This window comes from Pagrus major, chromosome 9 (assembly GCF_040436345.1).
Source record: "Pagrus major chromosome 9, Pma_NU_1.0".
NCBI lineage: Eukaryota > Metazoa > Chordata > Actinopteri > Spariformes > Sparidae > Pagrus > Pagrus major.
In genome coordinates this window covers 20,093,152-20,115,164 of record NC_133223.1, presented here as the reverse complement: position 1 = coordinate 20,115,164, position 22,013 = coordinate 20,093,152, and the positions used below count along the sequence as shown (strand labels likewise).

At 43.8% G+C, this 22,013-nt stretch overlaps 1 protein-coding gene across 1 annotated transcript in view; it reads left to right on the top strand.

Annotated features, from left to right (window-relative positions):
- Window positions 1–22,013, top strand: part of myo10l3 (myosin X, like 3) — a 67,903-nt gene that overhangs the window by 43,658 nt on the left and 2,232 nt on the right. The window contains exons 19-40 of the mRNA XM_073474187.1: window positions 1,062–1,142; window positions 3,441–3,565; window positions 3,771–3,885; window positions 9,218–9,324; window positions 12,136–12,525; window positions 12,622–12,652; window positions 12,762–13,589; window positions 14,669–14,792; window positions 15,060–15,303; window positions 15,405–15,500; window positions 15,682–15,775; window positions 16,699–16,754; window positions 16,858–17,000; window positions 17,128–17,322; window positions 17,450–17,607; window positions 18,001–18,124; window positions 18,718–19,015; window positions 19,127–19,334; window positions 19,468–19,604; window positions 20,905–21,028; window positions 21,109–21,564; window positions 21,711–21,902. Of these exons, the coding sequence (XP_073330288.1) occupies window positions 1,062–1,142; window positions 3,441–3,565; window positions 3,771–3,885; window positions 9,218–9,324; window positions 12,136–12,525; window positions 12,622–12,652; window positions 12,762–13,589; window positions 14,669–14,792; window positions 15,060–15,303; window positions 15,405–15,500; window positions 15,682–15,775; window positions 16,699–16,754; window positions 16,858–17,000; window positions 17,128–17,322; window positions 17,450–17,607; window positions 18,001–18,124; window positions 18,718–19,015; window positions 19,127–19,334; window positions 19,468–19,604; window positions 20,905–21,028; window positions 21,109–21,564; window positions 21,711–21,902 (4,326 nt within the window). The remainder of the gene's footprint in view (window positions 1–1,061; window positions 1,143–3,440; window positions 3,566–3,770; window positions 3,886–9,217; window positions 9,325–12,135; window positions 12,526–12,621; window positions 12,653–12,761; window positions 13,590–14,668; window positions 14,793–15,059; window positions 15,304–15,404; window positions 15,501–15,681; window positions 15,776–16,698; window positions 16,755–16,857; window positions 17,001–17,127; window positions 17,323–17,449; window positions 17,608–18,000; window positions 18,125–18,717; window positions 19,016–19,126; window positions 19,335–19,467; window positions 19,605–20,904; window positions 21,029–21,108; window positions 21,565–21,710; window positions 21,903–22,013) is intronic.

Genomic DNA, 22,013 nt, shown 5'->3' with positions numbered 1-22,013 from the left:
ACTGTTCTTGTGCAGGGCTGCACAATTAATTACAAGTACTGCAATTATTTTATAAAGGTAAAATGTTTCACAAAACAGTGTTTTAATTAAATTTTGTAGTGCTGCAGCGATGCTCTGGCCTACACAGCTTGTTCTCCAGATGTAGTTTAACATGTTTGTTTGGCAGAGACCAGGAGAAATGCCACATCTTCATGATTTTACTAGTTTTTCAGTGACAATGAAAATTGCGATGTAAAATTGAATCATGAATAATAATCCTGAATTATATCGCAGTCGCAATATCTGTCAAAATAATCGAAATAACACTTGTGAGATGATTTCAGCCTGTTTTAACAGAAGTGAACTGGCTTTAAGAATTTTCTAAAATGAGATGACATTATTCTTGATTCTGTCTTCTTCCAAGATTCTTACACTGATTTAAAAAAAAAAGTTCTTGAAACATGTTGATATCTCTCAGAAATGGGTTAAAATAATCTAAGTAGACTCGACAAACACACTGTGTTGTTGATACTTTGAGGATGGAGGATCTGGATATTTCCTCCACCAGTGACATGTACTAAACACACACAAACAAACGGTACACACTAGTGTTGTCATGATACTGAAATTTCAAACTTCAATACAAGACCTTGAAAAATACCGATATTTGATTCCGTTTTCGATACCATGAGGAAAAACTATGCGATGAGAATGAGATACAACTTCTCTTGGCTAGTAGCAGAGGAGAGCAGAAGGACTGTAGTAAACATTAAATATCAAGCTTGTTTAACTTAATATTTGTTCATTATTTTTTAGGCCTTTAAAATAATGTGTGTGTGTCTGTTGTTGGAGAAAAGTATCGATACTGCAGAAAATTAGTTTTGCAACCATTTCAAATATTCAGTATTGATATATCGATACACACCAGTAGCCACACAACTTTTCTTGACCTGTACTTTTGTTATCGTCCACAAGTTGAGACTCTCATGTGAAAACAAACAGACATAAAGGAATATATTTGGACTGAAGAGCTGCTTCTCTGCTGTCTCGATCCTAATCCTCTTGTTGCTGATGTCTTTCAGGACTCTCTTCATTCCCTGATGGCCACACTAAGTGCCTCCAACCCCTTTTTTGTACGCTGCATCAAACCAAACATGGACAAGGTAGGTCATGCAAATTTCCTTGCACAACCACACACTCACATAAAGAAAAAAAACCCATCAGAATCGCTGCCAGGTCTTGTCAAGGTCAGCGCCTGCAAAGTTAAACCTCCTTGGTGCTATTCATAGCTCCCACTGCTCAGAGCTAATATTTAGTCTCATTACAACAAAGTCATATAAATGATCCACTTTTCTTTTTGTTTTTCATGCAAATTTTCATCACTAATAAACTGACAACGCTCTCCTGCTGTGGTGCAAAGACTCTCATTGTACTTCCCCTGAATAAAAGGGCTGTGTAGCAGCACATTCCTACCACTTTACCCTCTTTACCAAAGGTCAGAGGTCGCTGCTGGCCACTCCAGCTGCAGCGGCTTGGCTGATGCTCCGCTGATCTGGCTGCATCAGTGGAATGCCAAGATAAGACCACAGGCCTCTTTTTCTCCATAACTGCTTCACCACATTACTGCAGAAATCTTTAAAAATCTGCACTGTTATCCAAGTTTCATATAGTCAGAGTCTTGGTTGTATTATGTGTCTGTACTCTCTGTGTGAGAGAGAGGGAACTGGCAGCTCTGTAATCCAGTGACATTCTCTCTGTGACTGTTACTCATTAATGTGCACAGTGTGGTGATTGTGTCCTCACCTCCACTCCCAATGCGTCATTCCACACCTTCTCGCTCACTTATTAGCATGGAAACTGCTCTTCCTCTCACCCTCTCCCTCTCTCTCTACCCGCCTCCTTTCCCTCTCACCCGTCCTCCGCTCTCATTGGCTCCGCCTCACATTCGCTCACCTGGCCTCGGTCGGTCAGGATGGAACAAGCCGTGCCTCTGTAAATCCTGCAGAATGACAGGATTGCGTGCACAATCCGCTGACAGGATTGCATGCATGCAAACACACACACACGCACACACACCGACAAACACACAACGTGTTTGTGCGATTTAAATGCACCGCACTCTCCTCGGAAAAAATGTCACAGAGGGAACGGCCGGCTTGTTTTCACTCAAACGAGTCGACATGCCGTGCCTCTTTCAGCTGTCTAAATCCTCCGCTAAAGAGCAGAGTTCAGAGCTCCGAGGGGGCGCACGTTTATGTGTGTGTGTTCAATTACAAGCCCTTTGTATCCATGCGTGTCTGTTTCCATGCATAGTAGCATTAGCCTGTAATTAGACCGACACATTTGGGGAATGCGGGGGTCCTGTGCGGGGCTTATCCAGCCCTGTGTGACCTCTGGGTGACGATGGCCTTCGTGTGCTCCCTCTGAGCGATCAGGCAGCCTGTGCAGAGGTGTGAGGCAGCAGACATCACAGATCCTGTCTGATAAGCAGGGCCCGAGGATTGCTGTGAACAATGCAGCTAATTATTCCAGAAAGAAAACGGTCGTCCCGTTTGGCGAGGTCTTGCTCAACTGTTCAGGTTTCTCACTGATGGCGTGTGCTTTCTTTGCAGCAACCTGATTGTCAACGTAAGATGATAGCACTCACTGTGGTAATTTACTTTTTAGTTCCAGTTAAACTTGAGTCAGCAGTAAGATCTCTTGAATAGGTGTGTGGGCTCAACAGGGGAGGATTGAGTTTGCCTGCAGTGTTTAGCTGCCTCATATCTTCCACTAACAGGTAATCAGAGATGTAACTTAGTATTTGTACTTTCCATTTTCTGCTCCTCTATACTACCACTCCACTACATTTTAATTTTGGAGGGAGACAGTGCACTTTCTATACTTTAAATGTATTTATTTTATTGGCAATCAGATTAAAAAATACTGATTCCAGTGATCAGAAAAATGCTGAATATCTGATCTGATAATCGGCCAGGCAGGTAACCGTCACCCCATAGTATACAGTATATACATACATACATGCATCATTAACTTTTACTTGTATTTTTAATACTTAAAGGGGCACTATGTAAGAATTGGCCACCTGTCTAATTCATATCCCAAACAAATAGGAGGTAGTATATCATCAGAGGATCTGCTACTACTGCTGTAATCTAGTTAGCTCAGTTAGCCGCTGTCCTATTAACAGTGATTAAGTACATTCATTGGCAAAAAATAACTTTTTATACTTATGTACATTTGAGACCAGACACTTTATACTGTTACTCAAGTATGACTTTGGGTACTTTATACAACACTACAGATAATCACCAAAACATCAATCGTGCTGACAAAACCAAAATAAAGGGCAACTTTTAATGCTCGGCTGTCTCTCCAAAAAGTAAGCATAGAACAGTCATTTTGTTTTATGTAGTTTTTTTTGTAGTTTTCATGTTGTTTTTGTTCTTTATCATCTACAGAAGGCCAACCGGTTTGATCCCGATGTGGTCCTGAACCAGTTGAGATACTCCGGCATGCTGGAAACTGTGAAGATCCGCAGGGCTGGATTCCCTGTCCGGAGAACATTTAAGGACTTCTTCAGCAGGTCAGCAAAACGCCAAAGTACTGTAAACATTAGAGTAACAATTTGTAGAAATCTAAATGTATTAATCACTTTTTTGTTGGCCATATGTGAGCGGATTGTAACGTCAAATGAAAAATGAGACCTTCCCCATCTATCTCTTTCTAAGGAATTTTGTCTTCTGCCGTTCTGTGTGTATATTTTTGTGTGTGTTCGTGTGTTTCCACAGGTACAAGATGATCCTGAAGAACAAACTGCACTCAGACGATGAGAAGCAGAGCTGCTCAGAGCTTCTCACACTTCATGACAAAGCCAAGACAGAGTGGCAGCTGGGGAAGACAAAGGTGGAGCACACACACACACACACACACACACACACACACACACACACACACAAACACACACACACACACACATGACCAGACTTGTTTTTGTCACTTAAGCATGACTTACGTTCATGCCCTGGATACTCACAGCAACCATAACCACCACCCAAACCTTGCCCCGGCCCTTAACCTAGCTGTCAAGCTTATCCCTGACATTATCCAAAAACAAAGTCTAAACCCTGAAATTTTTGGTTTTATGCTGCGTCATGTGGATTCAGCAGATAGTAGACAGCAAAGATGATATCTTTTGAGTGGACGAGAGCAGGATGGTAAAATTAAGCGAGCCCGGCAGAGAACACTGGTGTTGGTAGACCACATCGCTGTCTGAAGTTAAACATTTTTACTTTTTGACTTTCTCCGCAACGGAATTTAAACTCGGATGTTAGCTCCCTCGTACAAATGAGAAAACATGAGCAGTCGAGATGAAAAGCTTATCAATTTGGTGCAACACCCAGAATGAAAGAGAGTTATTACAAGCAATCACTATCCATAAAAAGAAGATGACTGGTTGCTCTATGTAACACAATGTCAGCAAAAATTGTGTCAGGTGCTCTTGAAAAAAAAGGGGGAAAAGACTACTTCAAAAACCAGACGCAATGGAGGCACACCTAACAAGAAAAAGTATCAAAATGAGGAATGAAAAATTAGATTTAAAGTTGGAGCGGTTATGAAGACCTAATTTTTAAACCCGGTTGACTTTTTTAATGATTGCCCTTTTAATGATTTAGCTGTAATAATAAAGTCTTTTTAATATTTCCTTCTTCATTTTGATACTTGTTCTTGTTTGAGGTGCCTCGATTGCCTCTGGGTTTTGAAATGACTATCCATGTTTAATGTAGGACTTATGTTTTGAAGTGAATCTTATCAGAACTTTAAGGGAGACTCATTTTCAGGTTCATAATTTTATTTTGGGTTGCTACTAGAATAGGTTTTACATTCTTTAATGCTCAAAAAACTCATCCGTTTTTTCAAACTGTCCAGTGCCGCAGCACTGTATCCACCCTCTGTCTGAAACGCTCTGTTTTAGCTCCTGTCACTTTAAGACCTTTTTAACTTTCAAGACCTTTTACACGCACCAGAACCGATAAAACACTGAAGGAAAGGAAAAAATGAAAAAGCATAATAGGTCCCCTTTAAGTTTGTAATAGAATATTAAGTGAAAGGTGCATTTTGGAGCTTCTGATATTGATATATGGGCAGATATACACACATTTTTTGCAATGATCCCTAAAATTATGTTATCAAACAGTTGTTACAAAGGTATGTAAGGGAGGCATTGCTGGAAATGACATCAGTGCACTGAAACGCTAAATTTTAATGGGAATTTTATAATTATGAATCTTCCAAACTATCTTTTTTTGCCCTATAACCTCTAAGCAAAAAAACTTTTAAAGTTTCGCACATTGGACAACATATACTTCTGGTATATCTGTGATAAGACAATATTTGACAACCGATGTATAGCAACATGTATTACTATTAACATTACATAAAATAAAAGAAATGAAATAATTTTAATACATTTTAGGGTCATTCTGAGCACCAGATTGCACTTTGGCAGAAATGGGCAATAGAGACCAGCTTCCTGTCTCAAAATGGGAGTGCCAGTAATTCAACTGTGCAAACATACATGTGTCCCCACTATGTTGTACACACAAACACACACTCGGGCAGGGTAGAGTTGCAGGCTTGAGGCAGACGAGAGCACAGCAGGACAGGCTGAGGAATCAGGTGACATGTCACTTTGCTTTCCTGTAAGGTGGACCCCAGTCACAGACCTATATGCTCTTCAAAACATGGCTTAGAAATCACCGTTTGAACTCATATTTTTCAAAATGCTCTGGATATGGCCAATTCCATGAAGATGACTCTACAGGAAATCATGATATATTGGTTCAATGTGGTGTCTTCTGGGATCTGATTCTTTCTCATGAAGTCAAGCTGCTGTCATTCCCAAGATGTTAATGTGTGCCACAGTTTGGAGGGCCCCAGCTGTGACTCATGTCCCAAAGATTTCTCTGGCCGGTTGTGGTCAATCTACCACTCTCCTGTTGACAACCACAGAGTTACATGGCTACTCCTAAAACACCAACAACTGTTACTGTAACTCCAAGCCAGTGTGAGGGGCTTACAGTAATCCCACTCTTCCAGCCTTATTGTAGCTGGAAGAGTGTTAGCCTCTTGACACTCAGCGATTTAATAAACTAAACTCCCGGCGGGTGATGTGGAGGCTGCGATGAAGCGTTGCAGAGGTTAGAGGAAAGTCACATCTTGTGCATTCATCTAGAAAAGTTATCACAGCGTCATCTATTGTCCTGATGCTTATCTCTTGCTCATCTTCTCTCTCTCCGTACTCCTTTTTGTTCTCTCTTCTCTTTAAACAATCATCAACTTCTCTGCCCAAAGCCCCTCTCTTTCTTCTCTGCACTCTCCCTGAATGATTAACCTTTAATGACTTGTTTGATCCGGACAGTAAAACTTGTTTTCTTTTTGTTGAACTCAGCATAGAAGGCGTCTACGCAGCAGAAAGAGGATATAAATAAAGCACTTTTATGGGCTTTTTTAAAATCAGCAAAATCCACACTTGTCCCTCTGTTACTTCCTGCTCTAAGTTGTGGTTCCTCAGTGACCGTTAGATCACTGAGACATTTAAAATGTGTTGTTTTCCATTTTGGACAATTTTGTTGGAATACCCCGTTTTGCTGGCAGTCTATGAATAGCATCAGCTGCACACATGGCATGCTGGAATATATATCGACACCAAAAATGTTTGATGTGAACCACATGTTGGTTCCTAATAAATATACAAGTAGTTCATAACCACGAATGTGCATATGTCTATGTATATCAAAGTTTAGAGTGCGACTCGAGCCGCAAATTTCTGTCCGAACCCAACCAAGAGAGTGGTAACCAAGCTTGGCTCAAACTCGACAGGCGTTCTGTGTTTTAGGTCCGAACCCAACTCGAGCCTGATGCAGTTAATACAAACTGAATGAATAACCTGTATGTTGCGTTCAAAGCGCTGTCATGTAAATAGTAAAACCCTAGCACTAACAGGACACTAGGTCCAATACTTATTATCAGTTATCACTTATTTTTACACTATATTTTTACTAAAATAACCTCAAAGTACCAGCAAGGCCGGATATATAAGGGGGACAATAAACAGAAAAATGTATCGAGCGATTCCTGAAGGGGGCGCTAAAGGTGCCGCCAAAAGTGGTTTTATACTAAATGTATACAGAGGAAACAATGATTACTAGGCCTACTACTAAACTATACCGGATAATGAAAGATAAATCACTTTGGGGTTGTTCAAGCATGTTAAAGGACGTGGTGCAGGTTGATTGGCAGTGGACCAAACCACTTCGAGGCAAACCTCGACTGGGAACCAGTCTTTGAAAACTTACATTGTTTTGCGTCTTTAATAAGCACTGATGTTTTCAATGCATATCATTATATGATTTAAATCATATGTTTTCAATGATGTAGATTATTGAGGGTGACAATTCTCTGTTTTTCCCAGGAAGGGGGGATCCAGAGTCCCCCCTCCCCCAATGATTTCACATTTGAGCACCAGGTCAATTGGCGTTACCAAACCAGACCCAAACCCATCTTCTCTTCTTAATTTTTTGTCCAAACTCAACTGAGTCTGAAGTAGTAGTAACCAAGCTCGATCCAAACTTGACAGATGTTCTGTTTTTCATGTCAGAACTCGACTTGAGCCTGACACAGTTAATGTGAATGAATGTTTGCCGCCTGGAAAGTGTTGCGTTCAAAGACATATAGCCCCCACACAGACAGATGGCTTATTTCCCTAAAAGAACTTGAAAGCAGCATGTAAATTGATGTGACCGAACCCGACCTGAACCTAGGCATCATTTAACATTTTTTGTCTTAATCCAACACAGTCTGTCGGGTCCCAATGGGTCCCGACAGCCAGGGGTCAAAGTCAGAACTTTGACCCCTGGCTGACTCTGCTGATCATTGCTCCACTTTACAATGTACGTACATAGAAAGAGAAGGAGAAACGAGGCTACCGATTCAAATCAAGACCCTAAAAAGGCACAGAGTCTTGCTGATTCTGTGTCAGTCCGTCCACAGGCTTTTGACGGCAGCCTAATATTTTTGGGCTTGGGGAAATGTAGTGTGGGTTGTGGGAAGGGGGCTGAGAGACAGAAGGGGGGTACATTTCCTTTGGAGAAACAATCTGCGTGTAATTATGTACGTGCTGATTGTGTGCAGAGGAAGTGTGTGTGCCCAGAATTAGGGGCTCGGGTGATGTTGCACAGATTGTGTGTATGTGTGTGTTTGCGAGCCATTTGTTTTACAGACGAGGGAAGGATGTGGACGAAGTGGAAGCTTCCTTCTCTCACAGACTTTATAGAGGCAGCTGTGGGATCCTTTGATTAGTGGAACATCTGGGACACACACACAAACACACACACACACACACACACACACACACACACACACACACACACACACAGAGTCACTCAAAGGTCTCTCCCTCATCGTAGGAGCAGTTGATCCTGAAGGCTAGCAACAGATATCGCATTATCACATAAACCCAGATCCACAGCTGGTTGGTGCTCCCGGCCTGCTCACATGGCAGACAGACCAAATCTGATTAAGTTTTACAATGTCGTGTCACCACTGTGTGTTCATTTCCCGTAGGCGTTTTGTGGGTTAGAAGGAGCTGCAGGCTGTCAAACATCCCGCAGAGACAAAGTTTGAACAAAGTCTGCAGGTGTGAGGGAAGGGTTAACTAAACTCTTTTCCTCCTTCCTTCATAAGAGCAAGGAGGGGTGTGGCTTTCTATCTGGACACCAGCCACCATCCCTCCCCCTCCATCCCTCCATCCCTCCTCTCCCTACCTCTCCCCTCCTCTCCCCTCCCCTCCTCTCTGTGCCTCTCTGCCTGTGCACGTCAGTTGAGCTACCAACGCAGTAGCAGCAGCAGCAGCAGGGAAACGCTCAGGAAGGACGCCTGAACACAATGAGGCTCTGCAGCAGCGGCATTAGCAGCAACACTGCAGTCTCGGTGCCAGTCCTTCCCTCTGCTCTGCTCTGCTCTGCAGTCAGGGAGAGCGGCTAGCCTGCTAGCCTCAGCTGCACCACAGCTTCCTCTGCAGCGGGCACAGGGTGCTGCCAACAGACAACAGGGGCCCTTCACATCTCTGCGGGCCCTCTTTTTGCAGCCTGACCGAGAAGTGGAACTAACCCATCCTGTTTCCTTCCTCCCCTCTCTGTGTCTCTCTGTCTCGGCCGTGGCGCTGCTCGTCCCGCAGGTGTTCCTGAAGGAGGCCCTGGAGCAAAGGCTGGAGAAGGAGAGGGAAGAGGTGCGGCGCAGGGCTGGCATGGTGATCCGCGCCCACATCCTCAGCTATGTGGCAAGGTGAGCGGTGGAGAGTGGAGGAGGGGTGGTGGAGGAGGAGGGCTGAGTGGCAGCGACAGTTGTCAGTGTTTGTTTTGTAATAGAGGTGTACAGCCTGTGTGTGTGGGGAGGGGGGGATTATGTGCATATGTGCATGCCTTTGCACACGTGTTTACCTTTTTGTGTGTGTGTGTGTGTGTGTGTGTGTGTGTTATGTGGGTTTATATAAAGTATCAGTGCATGTTGCTTTACAGATTCTCTCCACAATAAAAGTAGACTGTTATTTCATCTCATAAGTTAAATATATGTTTTATATAACTCTCTTAAAACTTGCTGACTCGCTGGTGAATCAGTTATTCCAAACATTGTTCCAATCCACTGAACCTTTAAAGAAATGCTAGTTGAGTTGAGTTTCTAAAGATGCCAAATATGTCATGCAGAATTTAGGAGAAATGTGTCACACTCATCACAAAGTTGTTGCACATCCAGAAAGTCTTATAGATACGTGTGTCGAATCTATAAACTCTGATTACAATGTCTGGACTAGTACAGAGAGGCGGAGTCACGCACCATCCAGTGGACCGCCATGGGACCTTATTTCAGAAAATTAGTTTTGATCCCGTTTGAGTTGTGCCATGAATTACACGTATGATGTTTGTCAATTTAAAGGACCATTCCTACTGGAGAAGGTCTCCGTTTGTTATAAAACTAATGAAATATAAGACTGTGAAAAAAGCATCATTAGAAAGAATACACACCCAAAAAAACCCACCAAAACCAATAATCGAAACCTTGACCTGCGTATTAGCTAACTCACAAAAATGACTAACTCTCCTTTCACATAACTGAAGCTGTCAATATGGCCAGACGTGTTTGGGTTTTCACCTTTTTTCATCCTTTTTCTGTTCCGGAGTGGCGGCCATGTTGGTTTTGGTGACGTATATTGAGCGAGACAATGTGGTTCACACAAAACTAAATGATGCTTTACTATCTTAACGACAAACTGCGACTTTGTTGACTTGCAAAATTGTCTTTTAAATTGACAAACATCATTTTCTGAAATAAGGTCCCATTAGGGTGCACCTGGAAGGGGTGGGACTTCGCCTCTCAAAATGAACTGTAGCTTACTCGTACTCACTTTCATTCCTCAGACACTTATCTGGTAAAATCTTCTCACATACAACTTTATTTTGAAAGTCTGAGGAACAAAACTAAACATACATTGAGTGCAAGTGATGGACAGCGTGCAGGTTTCTTCGGCTCTTTCCCAATTGGAGAAATGTGACCATTCATAATATCCAGAGGTGGGTATAGTAGCCAAAAACTTTACTCAAGTAAAAGTACTGTACTTAAAAACAAGTTATCAAGTAGAAGTAAAAGTAGTGATCAAAATAACTACTTGAGTACAAAAGTACTTACTGAAAAACTTACCTGAGTAATGAGTAACTTAAAGGTGCACTCTGTAGTTTTGGGGAAGAAAGAGAAAGATCTTCATTCACTGATTTTTTTTATGCCTGAACAAACTAAATAAACAAACTCTCTTTGTTTCCATGACTGAATAAACAAACTGACCTTAAAGACCAACACAATTTCATGCTGTTTTACTTTGTTTATATGTGGCGGACCCTGCCAACTTTCTAGCTTCTAGCTTCAAACAGTGTTCTGGGGACCTTATTTTCCTCTGAGAACAGCTCGTTTATTCAGTTCTGAATAGATGATATGATAGAGTTTGCATTATTACCTCATTAATATTGTGAATTTCTTGGCCAAAAAACTACATAGTGCCCCTTTAAACTACTCTGAAAAGTACAATTTACTCAAAAAAGTTCTCAAGTAGATGTAACGGAGTAAATATAATGATTATCATCCTAATGATCCTAACACAAGCCTTCAGATCGAATGTTTCAGACAGTGAGGAAAAAGATGATTTTAACAATCTTAAAGCAACTTAAAGAGCAAAAAAGGGTAAAACTAGAAGTTATGGGGTATCTATTACAATTTCTTGATCTCGTGATCTGAAGTGATGTGAAGGCCACACCCCTCAGCTCAACCACTCTTGGACAGACAGTTATCTGTGAGGCTTTGATTTATTGCTACATTATCAGCAGTACAGTTGATGTTTTTACTCACTGAATAAATCTTTTCAGCCTGAGCGGCAAGTCTTCTCTTCACCACTCGACCTGTCAGACAGGACATCCATCACTACGCTGATTTAAGAACCTGCACATGCAGACGCCCTGGGGCTTGTCCCGTAATCTAGCCGCGCTCCACCTGCGTGCTGCTGCACATAAGGTCACATACAGTTCTGAAATGCTCCGCTGGGAGAGAATAATGAGGCTGATGACAGCGTCCAGGTTGCGAGTTCCCTTCCCTTCAGAGCCGCTCCTGCTAAAGACACTCGGGAAGTTCCCTAAAGACACAAGAGAAGCCTTTGTGTCATTATATGTAACTTTATCTTTGTCCTGAGACCAGACAGAGGCCAAGGAGTGATTACTGTGGTGACTCGGCCAGGATACGGGTCAGAGAGTCAGAGCAGTGTGTGTGGTCCTTTTGCAAGTCACGTGTGTTTGTGTGTGTGCATGTTTATATGTGTGTATGCAGTGTGTGGGGCTTAGTCAGAGGGCTAAACACAGCAGCCCACACGGCCACAATGGAACAGCACAAGCTCATCAAACTCTAAACATCGTACACTTCACAATGCACAGGCTTTTTTACCAGTGTGTTTATTTAAACAGAGAGCGCCAGCGGGCTGCGCCGACGTCACAAATATGTCTGTGGCGACACTCTTAGATAATGGTGACTATAAGTGTGTGTGTTTGATTTCCTCACCAGGAAACAGTACAAGAGGGTTCTGTCCAGCGTCGTCACCATCCAGAAGAACTACCGCGCTCACTTTTGGAGACGCGTCTTCCTGCGCCTGCGCGTGGCCGCCGTCATCCTGCAGAAGCATCACAGAGGCCAGCTGGGCCGCTCCCTCCATCGCCAGCTCAAGGAGGAGAAGCAGAAGCGAGAGGAGGAGGAGAGGAGGCGAGTAGAGGAGGAGAGGAGGAGGATGGAGATGGAGGAGGAGAGGAGACAGCAGGAGGAGGAGGAGAGGAGGAAGAGGGAGGAGGAGGAGAGGCGGCGGCTGATGGAGGAGGAGGAGATGAAGAGGAGGGAGGAGCTGAGACTGATGAGGGAGCTGGAGGAGGAGAAAATGGCAGCTAAAGCCGCCGAGAAAAGGTGAGTGTTTCACTTTTTGTGATGTGTTGATGAGAAATTTATAATCTTAAATATGATTTCTTTATGAGCTCATGATGTTTTGTATCTTGCTTTTAGGAGCTCGCTGGTAAATGGTGTCTGTCAGAAGGTAAACCCTTTTCAATAAACCTTAAAAACATAAACCACATAGTCAAAAAATGTTATTGACTCAATGAAAACACATATAAGGCTTGTCTAACATGTCTCTCCGTCTGCAGAAGGAGCTGTCTCAGACTCTGTCCCACAGCCAAACCTCTGAGGAGGAAAGCCGTCAGATGGAGGAGATCCTTCGGCTGGAGAGAGAGATCGAGCGTCTGCAGAAGCAGCAGCAGGACGGCGTGTCCCTTCTGGGAGACGTCTCCCAAGAGGAGCTGCGCCAGAAAAGGGATGCTGAGATCTACAGGCTGGAGAAGGAAGCCTCTCGTGTAGCAACTGAGTTCTTGGAGCTCCTGGACTTTGGTGGTTTGGAGCCATCCCTCTCGAGTGAGGAGAACCTGCACGACCCAACTGAATCCACCGCCCCTCTGGCCGAGGAGGAGGTGGACGAGGGTTTCCACGCCGACGACGAGTGCGTTCCTTTGCCTGACTTCCCCCCTCCGGCTGCGGTTCCTCTGGACAAGGATGTGTTCCAAAGTATTCCCCCTCCTCCACCTGACTTTGCGGAAGGACAAGTGGACACTCCCTCCTCGGCCTCCTCTCCTGCTCCGGCAAAGCCCTCCTCACGTACCCCCAACGGACTAAGTCATGCCTCTCCTCACATAGAAACCTCCAGACCGCCTCCTCCTCTTCCAGCTGTTGTCACTAATGGAGAAAGGCAGCCGAGCCAGAGGGCGAGCAGGGGTTCAGACTTCGAGCCTGCGAGCGAAGAGCCGTCAAACTCACACCTGCCAGACGCAGAGTCGGACTACGACCAAGAGGAGTTCGAGGAGGCTCATGGGAGCTCGGGTGCTAGCACCAATGACGGCCATGTCACAGATGAGGAGGTGTTGCGAAAATCCTCCTGCACCCAAAACAGCCTGGACTCCTTCAGAGGCAGCTCGGACTCGGTGAGAACGAACAGACTCAGACTCATTCCTGTCAAATGCTGCAGATATAATCCAGATGGGTAATCATTTGGAGCTCCATCAGAGGGCCAGTGGACTAAGATTGTTTATAAATGTAGCTTTTTTAAAGCAGGTTTTGCTCTAACATATAAACTGCTGCATTTTCCATCACCATATCATCTCTAACTGAAGCCATTGTTCACACATGCACTGACACACACCTAGATTTCCTCTGGGTATGTTATTCTTCCCACGCATCGGTTCGACACCTATACTGCACACCCAGTATTCAGCGTGCGAGCCTCAATCCTCTCCTAACGTATCAAAGGGGCTCAGTTCATGTTAGCATCTCAGTGAAACACTGCTGCAATTATTTGTTTTGGCTCTGCTGATGAGCACGTGAATCTATTCCCAGATACTGCGAGTCAGGCAGAGAGTTCAGACACTGTCAGATCAGCAAAATGTCAAAGGGAAAGAAGAGGGAGAGTGTGTGTGTGTGTGTGTGTGTGTGTGTGTGTGTGTGTGTGTGTGTGTGTGTTCCTGCTAGTTTTTATGGAGAGGTTGATTGACAGAGTAGCAACAAGGTCAGACAGATTTTGGGCACCGATTTAAATGCTGAAAATGCAAAACTTGCCTCCTTGACTTCCTGTAGTCGTCAGAAAATGAAAACACAACCTGTTCCTTATTGAAATGACAGATTTTATTATTAAGGCAACGCTCTGTAGCTTTCAAAGTAATTCTGGAGTAAAATAGTTGATTGTTGAGTCTCATTGCCAGTCAAATACCAACGTTTTGGGTTAATGGTTCGGGTCCAATGCCAAAGACCCAATATGGTATTTGATTTTGATTGGTATGTGGCGATCTGGGCATGAGACTGGCGTACCGTGCCACTCTGCTAATGTTAGCTTGGATTGACTCCAGCAACCCTGCGACCCTGCAAAGGATAAGTGGTTTTAAAGATGATGGATGGACTATGGACTATGAGACTCAAAAATTAACTATCATTCTGCAGCAAGTCACATAGTGTTGCTTTAAATATGCGGTACACATGTTGCTCATGAATGTTGTTGTTCGTGTTTCAGTTTATCGACAGCGACGAGGACAACGACGGCTACGTGGACACAGACGAGGAGGTTTCCAACGGGAGGGTGAACATCCTGAACGGCAGCGGGCCTCCGTACTTCCACGGCTACCTCTACATGAAGAGTGAGTTGCTTCACCAAATCACTACCCAGCAGGCATTCAGATGATTTAAGCACAGCTGAACACGACCCGTGTGGTTGTTGCGTCAGTTTTACAGGCTTTCTTTGTTTTCTGCTTGTTTTCTTTCTTTTATTTATGTCTACTCTTACTGTATATTTTTGACGAATGTTGTTTTTCATGTATTGTGTGCTTTGTCTCCAGATGATGCATGTTTGGGTGTTGGTGGGAGAAACAACATAAATAAACATCCTTTCTGTCTCCCTCTCTCAGGCGGTCTCATGATCCCGTGGCGTCGTCGCTGGTGTGTCCTGAAGGACGAGACCTTCATGTGGTTTCGGGCCAAGCAGGACTCCGTCAAATCTGGCTGGCTTTACAAGAAAGGAGGAGGGATGTCCACGTTGTCTCGGCGCAACTGGAAGATGCGCTGGTTCGTCCTGCGGGAGTCGAAGCTCATGTACTTTGAGAACGACGCTGAAGAGAAGCTGAAGGGAACCATTGATGTCCGCACAGCCAAGTAAGGGCTAAAAATCATGGGTTTTCTTCCCTTTTTTGCCTCATTTTGTTACTCAAAAGAAACAGAAATGTTCACAAAATCTATTCTTTATCTTTCTGTAGGGAAATATTGGACAATCATGAGAAGGAGAACGCACTGAACATTGTGACCGAGGAGAGGACCTACCAAATCTATGCAGAGTCTCCAGAAGATGCCAGGTACATTATATACACATATTCAAACTGTGGCTGTCATGTTTTCCTGTGACAGCGTCTCTCTGTAAAAACGATCTGTGGAGACAACGTTCCCCCTTGTGGTTGCCAGTGGAACTTCACGCTGTAATTTTCAATTCCATGTTTGCTGACTCTCACTTTCTGAACTTCCTCTGACCCCATCCAGCGGTTGGTTCAATGTGCTGAGTCGGGTCCACAGCGCCAGCCCGGAGCAGCTCATGGAGATGCACCATGAACAGGCCAACCCAAAGAATGCAGTGGTTAGTTCTGTTTTACCTCTCTGCTGCCCGGGCCCCAGCCTCAACTCCACTTCTCAGCAGTAATAATGGAGTGTGTAACTGAATCGGCCAAAGTATGACGGTCCAGATTTGGGTCATACTGTAATTTAAGCTGAAGAAGCAGAGCACACACACTGGTGTATCATTGTTTATTTTAATGGATGATTGCAGTGTCGTTAATAGCATTTGCAGATTTAGAAATTAAAAGAAGTGAACAAATAAATACAGTACAGCTTCAGTCTTCAAGGCATCAGTATGCTCCAGACGAAGACTTTGTTGAATCGATGAACAGCGTCTGAAACCCTCTCAATCAGACATCTTTCTGACATTGGAATTTGGGAGAGCTGCATCAGACAATTTTTGAAATCCAATAAACTCGCCCCCTCATTACGCAGCGGATGCTCATGTGCGTGGAGGCAGAACAAGCTGGCAGAACTTAATCTTCTCCGTCAAGCTGTCTTTTTATTCTTCACTCTATTAACTCCGATGTGCAAACAACGGCAACACCTCGAATGCATCTGAGGACAGACTGTCCAATAATTATCCCTATTATGTCTAGAGCTGCAACAATTAGTCACTTAATTCATTAGTCAATCAAAAGAAAATTATTCCCCAACCTTTTTAATAATCAATTAGTCATTTTTCAAGCACAAATGTTCAATATTTCCTGGTTTCAGCTTCTTAAATGTGAGGATTTGCTGTTTTTCTTTGTTGCTTATGACATTAAATGCAGAGTCTTTGGGTTTTGGACTGTTGGTTGGACAAAAGTAGCAATTCTTAAAATAATATAGCTTGATTACTAACTACTAATGTGTACTATATTAGGGTAAGTTAGCTACGTTAGCTTTAATCATGTAAATGTAAACTAACTTACTTGACTCGAGTGTCCTCTTTTCTTTGTCCAGGGCACACTGGATGTGGGCTTGATCGATTCTGTTTGTGCATCAGACAACCCCGACAGGTGAGGAACGGATATTAAACCTAAAAGATGTATTTAATCTACAGTCCAAGTGTTATGACAGCTTGCACATGGTTTAACAACATGTGTGTTTTCTGTTTCGCAGACCAAACTCGTTTGTGATCATCACGGCTAACCGGGTGATCCACTGCAACACAGACACGCCTGAGGAGATGCACCACTGGATCGGCCTGCTGCAGAAATCCAAGGGCGACACCAGAGTCGACGGACAGGAGTTCTTAGTCAGAGGTTAGTCAGATGAGGTTATTTCACAGTTGGTTCATGCTATAGGATACTTCTGATGGTTAAATTCAATAACTACAGAAAGGTAAATATGATTTTATTGACTCAAAATTATGTATTAATCCTCTCTCAGGCTGGCTACATAAAGAGATGAAGTCAGGAGCCAAAAGCACGTCTCTGAAGCTGAAGAAGCGATGGTTTGTTCTCACCACCAACTCTCTGGATTATTACAAGACGTCGGAGCGCAGCGCCTCCAAACTGGGAACTCTGGTCCTGAACAGCCTCTGCTCTGTGGTGCAGCCAGATGAGAAGGTCTTCAAGGACACTGGTCAGTTTGAATCAACATTATTCTCATCATCTTGATCAAGAGAAATATACTAATATGAGTTTAAACTTGATTGTCTTGTAGAGAAATTGTCTTAAGCTCTACTTTATTTTCTGCCTTGTTCTCGCAGGTTACTGGAATATAATCATCCATGGACGTAAACACTCTTACCGTCTTTACACCAAAATGCTGAATGAAGCCATGCGGTGGGCGAATGCCATACAGGGAGCGATAGACAGCAAAGTCCCCATTGAAACGCCAACACAACAGCTCATCAGGGACATCAAGGTATTAAAGGATTCACTGTTTCTTAATGTCTTGCTATGAGATTTAATGCTTCTAAATGTGCTCATAATAATCCTGTATGACATTTAATTAACGTAATATATTAATATTTTAACTCCAATTTTTCAGTCATGCAAACCTTTGGCAGGGACACACAGTGTAGTAAAGTGAGGTACTTGTACTCACTGAGAGTGTGCCGTGATCCTCTTTAAGTCTTCACCTGCTTCAAAATACTTCTGTTTACCCATTTTCCTCACATACAGCCGTTTTCCAGCTTTACTGTAATAATATATCCATCACTGATATCTCTACTGTTCCTAGACTGACTTAATTAACTCACTTAAATACAAACTTCAGCCTATTTAAGATCACTGATCCAGTTATGTGTCTGAACAGGAGAGCAGTTTGAATGTGGAGGCTGTGGAGCAGACATACTGGAGGAACCCCATCCTGAGATATACCCAGCATCCTTTGCACTCCCCTCTTCTACCTCTGCCCTACGGAGATGTCAGCGTCCACTGTGAGTGTTACAAGCTACTGCTGTTGACTTCTGTTGATCTTGATAAAATGAGATAGCAGTTTTTGTGTTCACATTACAAGTACTCAGATCCATCATCTTGCCCTCCAGAAAAGTCACGGAGCAGACAGTATATTTCAGCGTGACTGTCTTACAGACTGTTCTGTGTTATCTTCCATACGGCTCTGCTGGTAGAAGCACCGCTTCTGCTCAGCTGCTCTGATAGACTTGCGTGACTCTGGAGCATCCGCACTGAGACACATCTGTAGAAATCTGATTTGAATCGCATTTCAAACATCCTGCAAAAATCTGACTACCTTTAGTCAATCTGGACGCAATCTGGATCGGCCAATAAATGGATTTGGGCTGGCAGTCTGAACGAGGCTTTTGTGGATTCATCCAAATATTGTCACTTCTGGCCCCAAAAAAACAAGATGGCGATGGCTGTAATGCCAAAGTCAAAGGTTCAAAACAGCCGTCCTCAAACCTCAAAGTGACACACTGGCACTATAGTTTAAACATTCTCTAATGTGATTTAGATAATTACCTGTTAGAGCAGGTATAAAATAAATCCCCTCTCTGTCTGTCTCGCCTAGTGCAAAAGGAGAAGGGTTACACCAGCCTGCAGGACGAAGCCGTGAAGATTTTCAACTCGCTGCAGGAGATGGAGGCAGTGTCGGACCCCGTCCCAATCATCCAAGGAATCCTGCAGACCTGTCAAGACTTGAGGTCGTTAAGAGATGAGGTTTACTGTCAGCTGATCAAACAAACCAATCACGTCCCGCATCCCAACAGTCCTGCCAACCGCGCCCACTGGCACCTCCTGACCTGTATGAGCTGCACCTTCCTGCCCAGCCGAGGCATCCTACGCTACCTCAAGTTTCACCTCAAAAGGTGCAGTGTATATTTAACATTGTTCCAGTAATTCGTAGCAATCCTATGGTCACACATGACAGCTGATTAAAACTTCTACTTCACTGTCTTCTTATCTTTATCTGTTTGCAGGATTAAGGAGCTGTTCCCCGGTACAGAGATCGAAATGTTCGCCCATTTCATCGGCGAGTCTCTGAAGAAGACCAAGACCAGGGAGTTTGTTCCCTCACAAGAGGAAATCATGGCACTCCTTACCAGACAGGAAATGACCACCACAGTCTACTGCCACGGAGGAGGCTCCTGCAAGATCTCCATTAACTCACACACCACCGCTGGAGAGGTGAGCGAGCTGAAATCAACACCAGACATGCTGCTTTAAACATTCCTCTGGAAGATATCACTCTGATTACTTAAACTGACAGTTTGTCTTCTTCTGATACAAGTGTCTTGTGATCTTGCCGTGTTTTGTTCAGGTGGTGGAGAAGCTGATCCGAGGTCTGGCTATGGAAGACAGCAGGAACATGTTTGCACTCTTTGAACACAACAACACCATTGACAAGGCTGTGGAGAGCAGGGTGCTTGTGGCTGATGTTTTGGCTAAATTTGAAAGGTAGGGTATTGTTTCCAACACTATATTTAATAATAATATCTGTTTAGTGGGGCGTAGGTTTCGTTTCAGGACCGGTGGTCCACCTTCCTAAAATGTTGAGCCTCAAGCGCATAATTTTCTGCATTTTTGGGGAATTTGAATGCGCTCAATTGGGCTTTTCCTGCATCAATTTATGTATGACAAGGAAAACACAGGTGACAATTCAAAATATAACAGAATGCAATGCAGTAAGGCTCTCAAATATTCAGTATTGCTTTTGAATATTTACTCTCCTGTAGAGCAGCATTAACATGTAGGCATGATTTAGTCTAAAGTCCCCTCTTTAAATAGGCATGAATGATAAATGAATTCATTTTAATTAATTTATGAACCCCTGGACTTCATATGTGTTTTAACATGATTTCAAAACATCACACATTTAGTCACACATTAAATAATCATATACTTCTCGATTATGTTAAAGGTACCCTGTGGAGTTTTTGACCACAAGTAGTGCTCTGGAGTCATGTTTTTGCCAGTTGATCCCCTTTTTCTTTGTTCCCATTTGTGGGTGACAGCATATACTACATCTCTGCCCTTAGTTTCACACTTGCCTACTGATCTACAGGTGGCAAAAGAGCAAAGAAACAAAGCAAGGTAACAGGAAAAAGGTGCAGGGTGACATTATTTGTATTTTCTTTTTTTTTTACGTGGCTTTACAAATGATTTACGAACAGGGGAATGTATTGAGCACATCTGTTACAAGGATACACACAATGTGTTTTGGTGAGCAACACTGAATGTAAACAGCAGGAACTTTGTTTACAAGAAAACTCCACAGGGCATCTTTAATGAAAACTGAAACTGCTGACTGAAAACAAGAATACAATACATTTTAGTCATTACCAAAACATTACCTTAAAGGTGCAACATTACCTTAGCTGTGCAGTTAGTGACCCAGACTGGGCGCTTGCAGTGGTATTACAAGACAGGATGGGCTGGGGCTAGCTGGTTAGCATGCTAACCTCAGTAGATATCTACATGTAAATTACAATTGTAGAAGTATCCTTGAAAAACATGAGCTACGAGCTCATTAGTTGCCGTCAGAGGTGTTGTTGCATCTATGAGTCACGTTCTAGTGGTTTGTCAAAATAAAAGTCTTCTGTTACTTTCATGTTTTCATAAGAAATGCGCGCGTTCTGATTATTGAGGGGGATGTGGTCCCCGCTGTCCCCCTGAAATCTTCGCCTATGCCTGTTTATAATGATAAGAAAGGACCAAAGCATAGAGATGTAAGTGAGGCTTGTGTCTCTCCCTGCAGACTGGCTGGCAGTGAGGAGGGTGAGGAAGACGGCCAATGGAAACTCTATTTCAAACTCTACTGCTTCCTGGATGTGGAGAGCATGCCTAAAGAAGGAGTGGAGTTCGCCTTCATGTTTGAGCAGGTATGTTTTACTCCGTCTGTTACAATTAATTCAGAGTCTTTTTGATTAGTTGGCGCTAAGATGATGTCCTGTTCGTTCAGGCCCACGAGAGCTTGACCCGGGGCCATTTCCCTGCCCGAGAAGAGACCCTGCAGCACCTCGCCGCGCTGCGCCTTCAGTTTCTATACGGTGACAAAGCTCGAGTCACCTGGAGCCTGGAGAACGTCTACCCCGTGGGCCGCCTGCGCAGTCGCATCCTCCAGTTTACCAAGGTGGGTGGAGCCTCGGGCTCAGGCCAAACTCTGGAGCGTCGGAGGACCAGCTTCCTGGATGGGACCCTGCGCCGGGGGCTGAAGACGGGCTCGATGAAGAAGCAGCGTTTGGAGGAGGAGCAGATGTTGGAGATGTGGGTGAAGGAGGAGATGTCTGCCACGAGGGCGAGCATCGTGGAGAAGTGGTCCCGCCTCAAGGGTCTGGACCAGCATCAGGCCATGCTCAAATACATGACCATCATCAAGGAGTGGCCCGGATATGGATCCACACTGTTTGATGTCGAGGTACGTCATAGACATGGACTTATGGACTAAACGATTAAACAAGAAAATAATCAGCAGATTATTTGATAGTAAAAATAATCATTCGCTGCAGCCCGACTGCGCGCACTGAGTGATCTTCATGAGTTCCTGTCCTTGTTTCTTTCCAGTGCAAAGAAGGAGGCTTCCCTCATGACCTCTGGCTGAGCGTGAGCGCTGAAAACGTGTCTGTCTACAAGCGATGCGAGCCCAAACCTCTGGAGACCTTCCCGTACGAGCACATCATTTTCTTTGGCGCTCCGCAGCCCTGCACCTACAAGATCACTGTGGACGAGAGAGAAATGTTCTTTGACACACCACAGGTACGTCATATTTTCTGTCGTAAGTGGAAGCAGAATTTAAGAATTTCAGTTGGTTGATTCATATCAAACGTATCTTATCAACTTTGTTAACAGAGCCAGAGAGTCCCATTT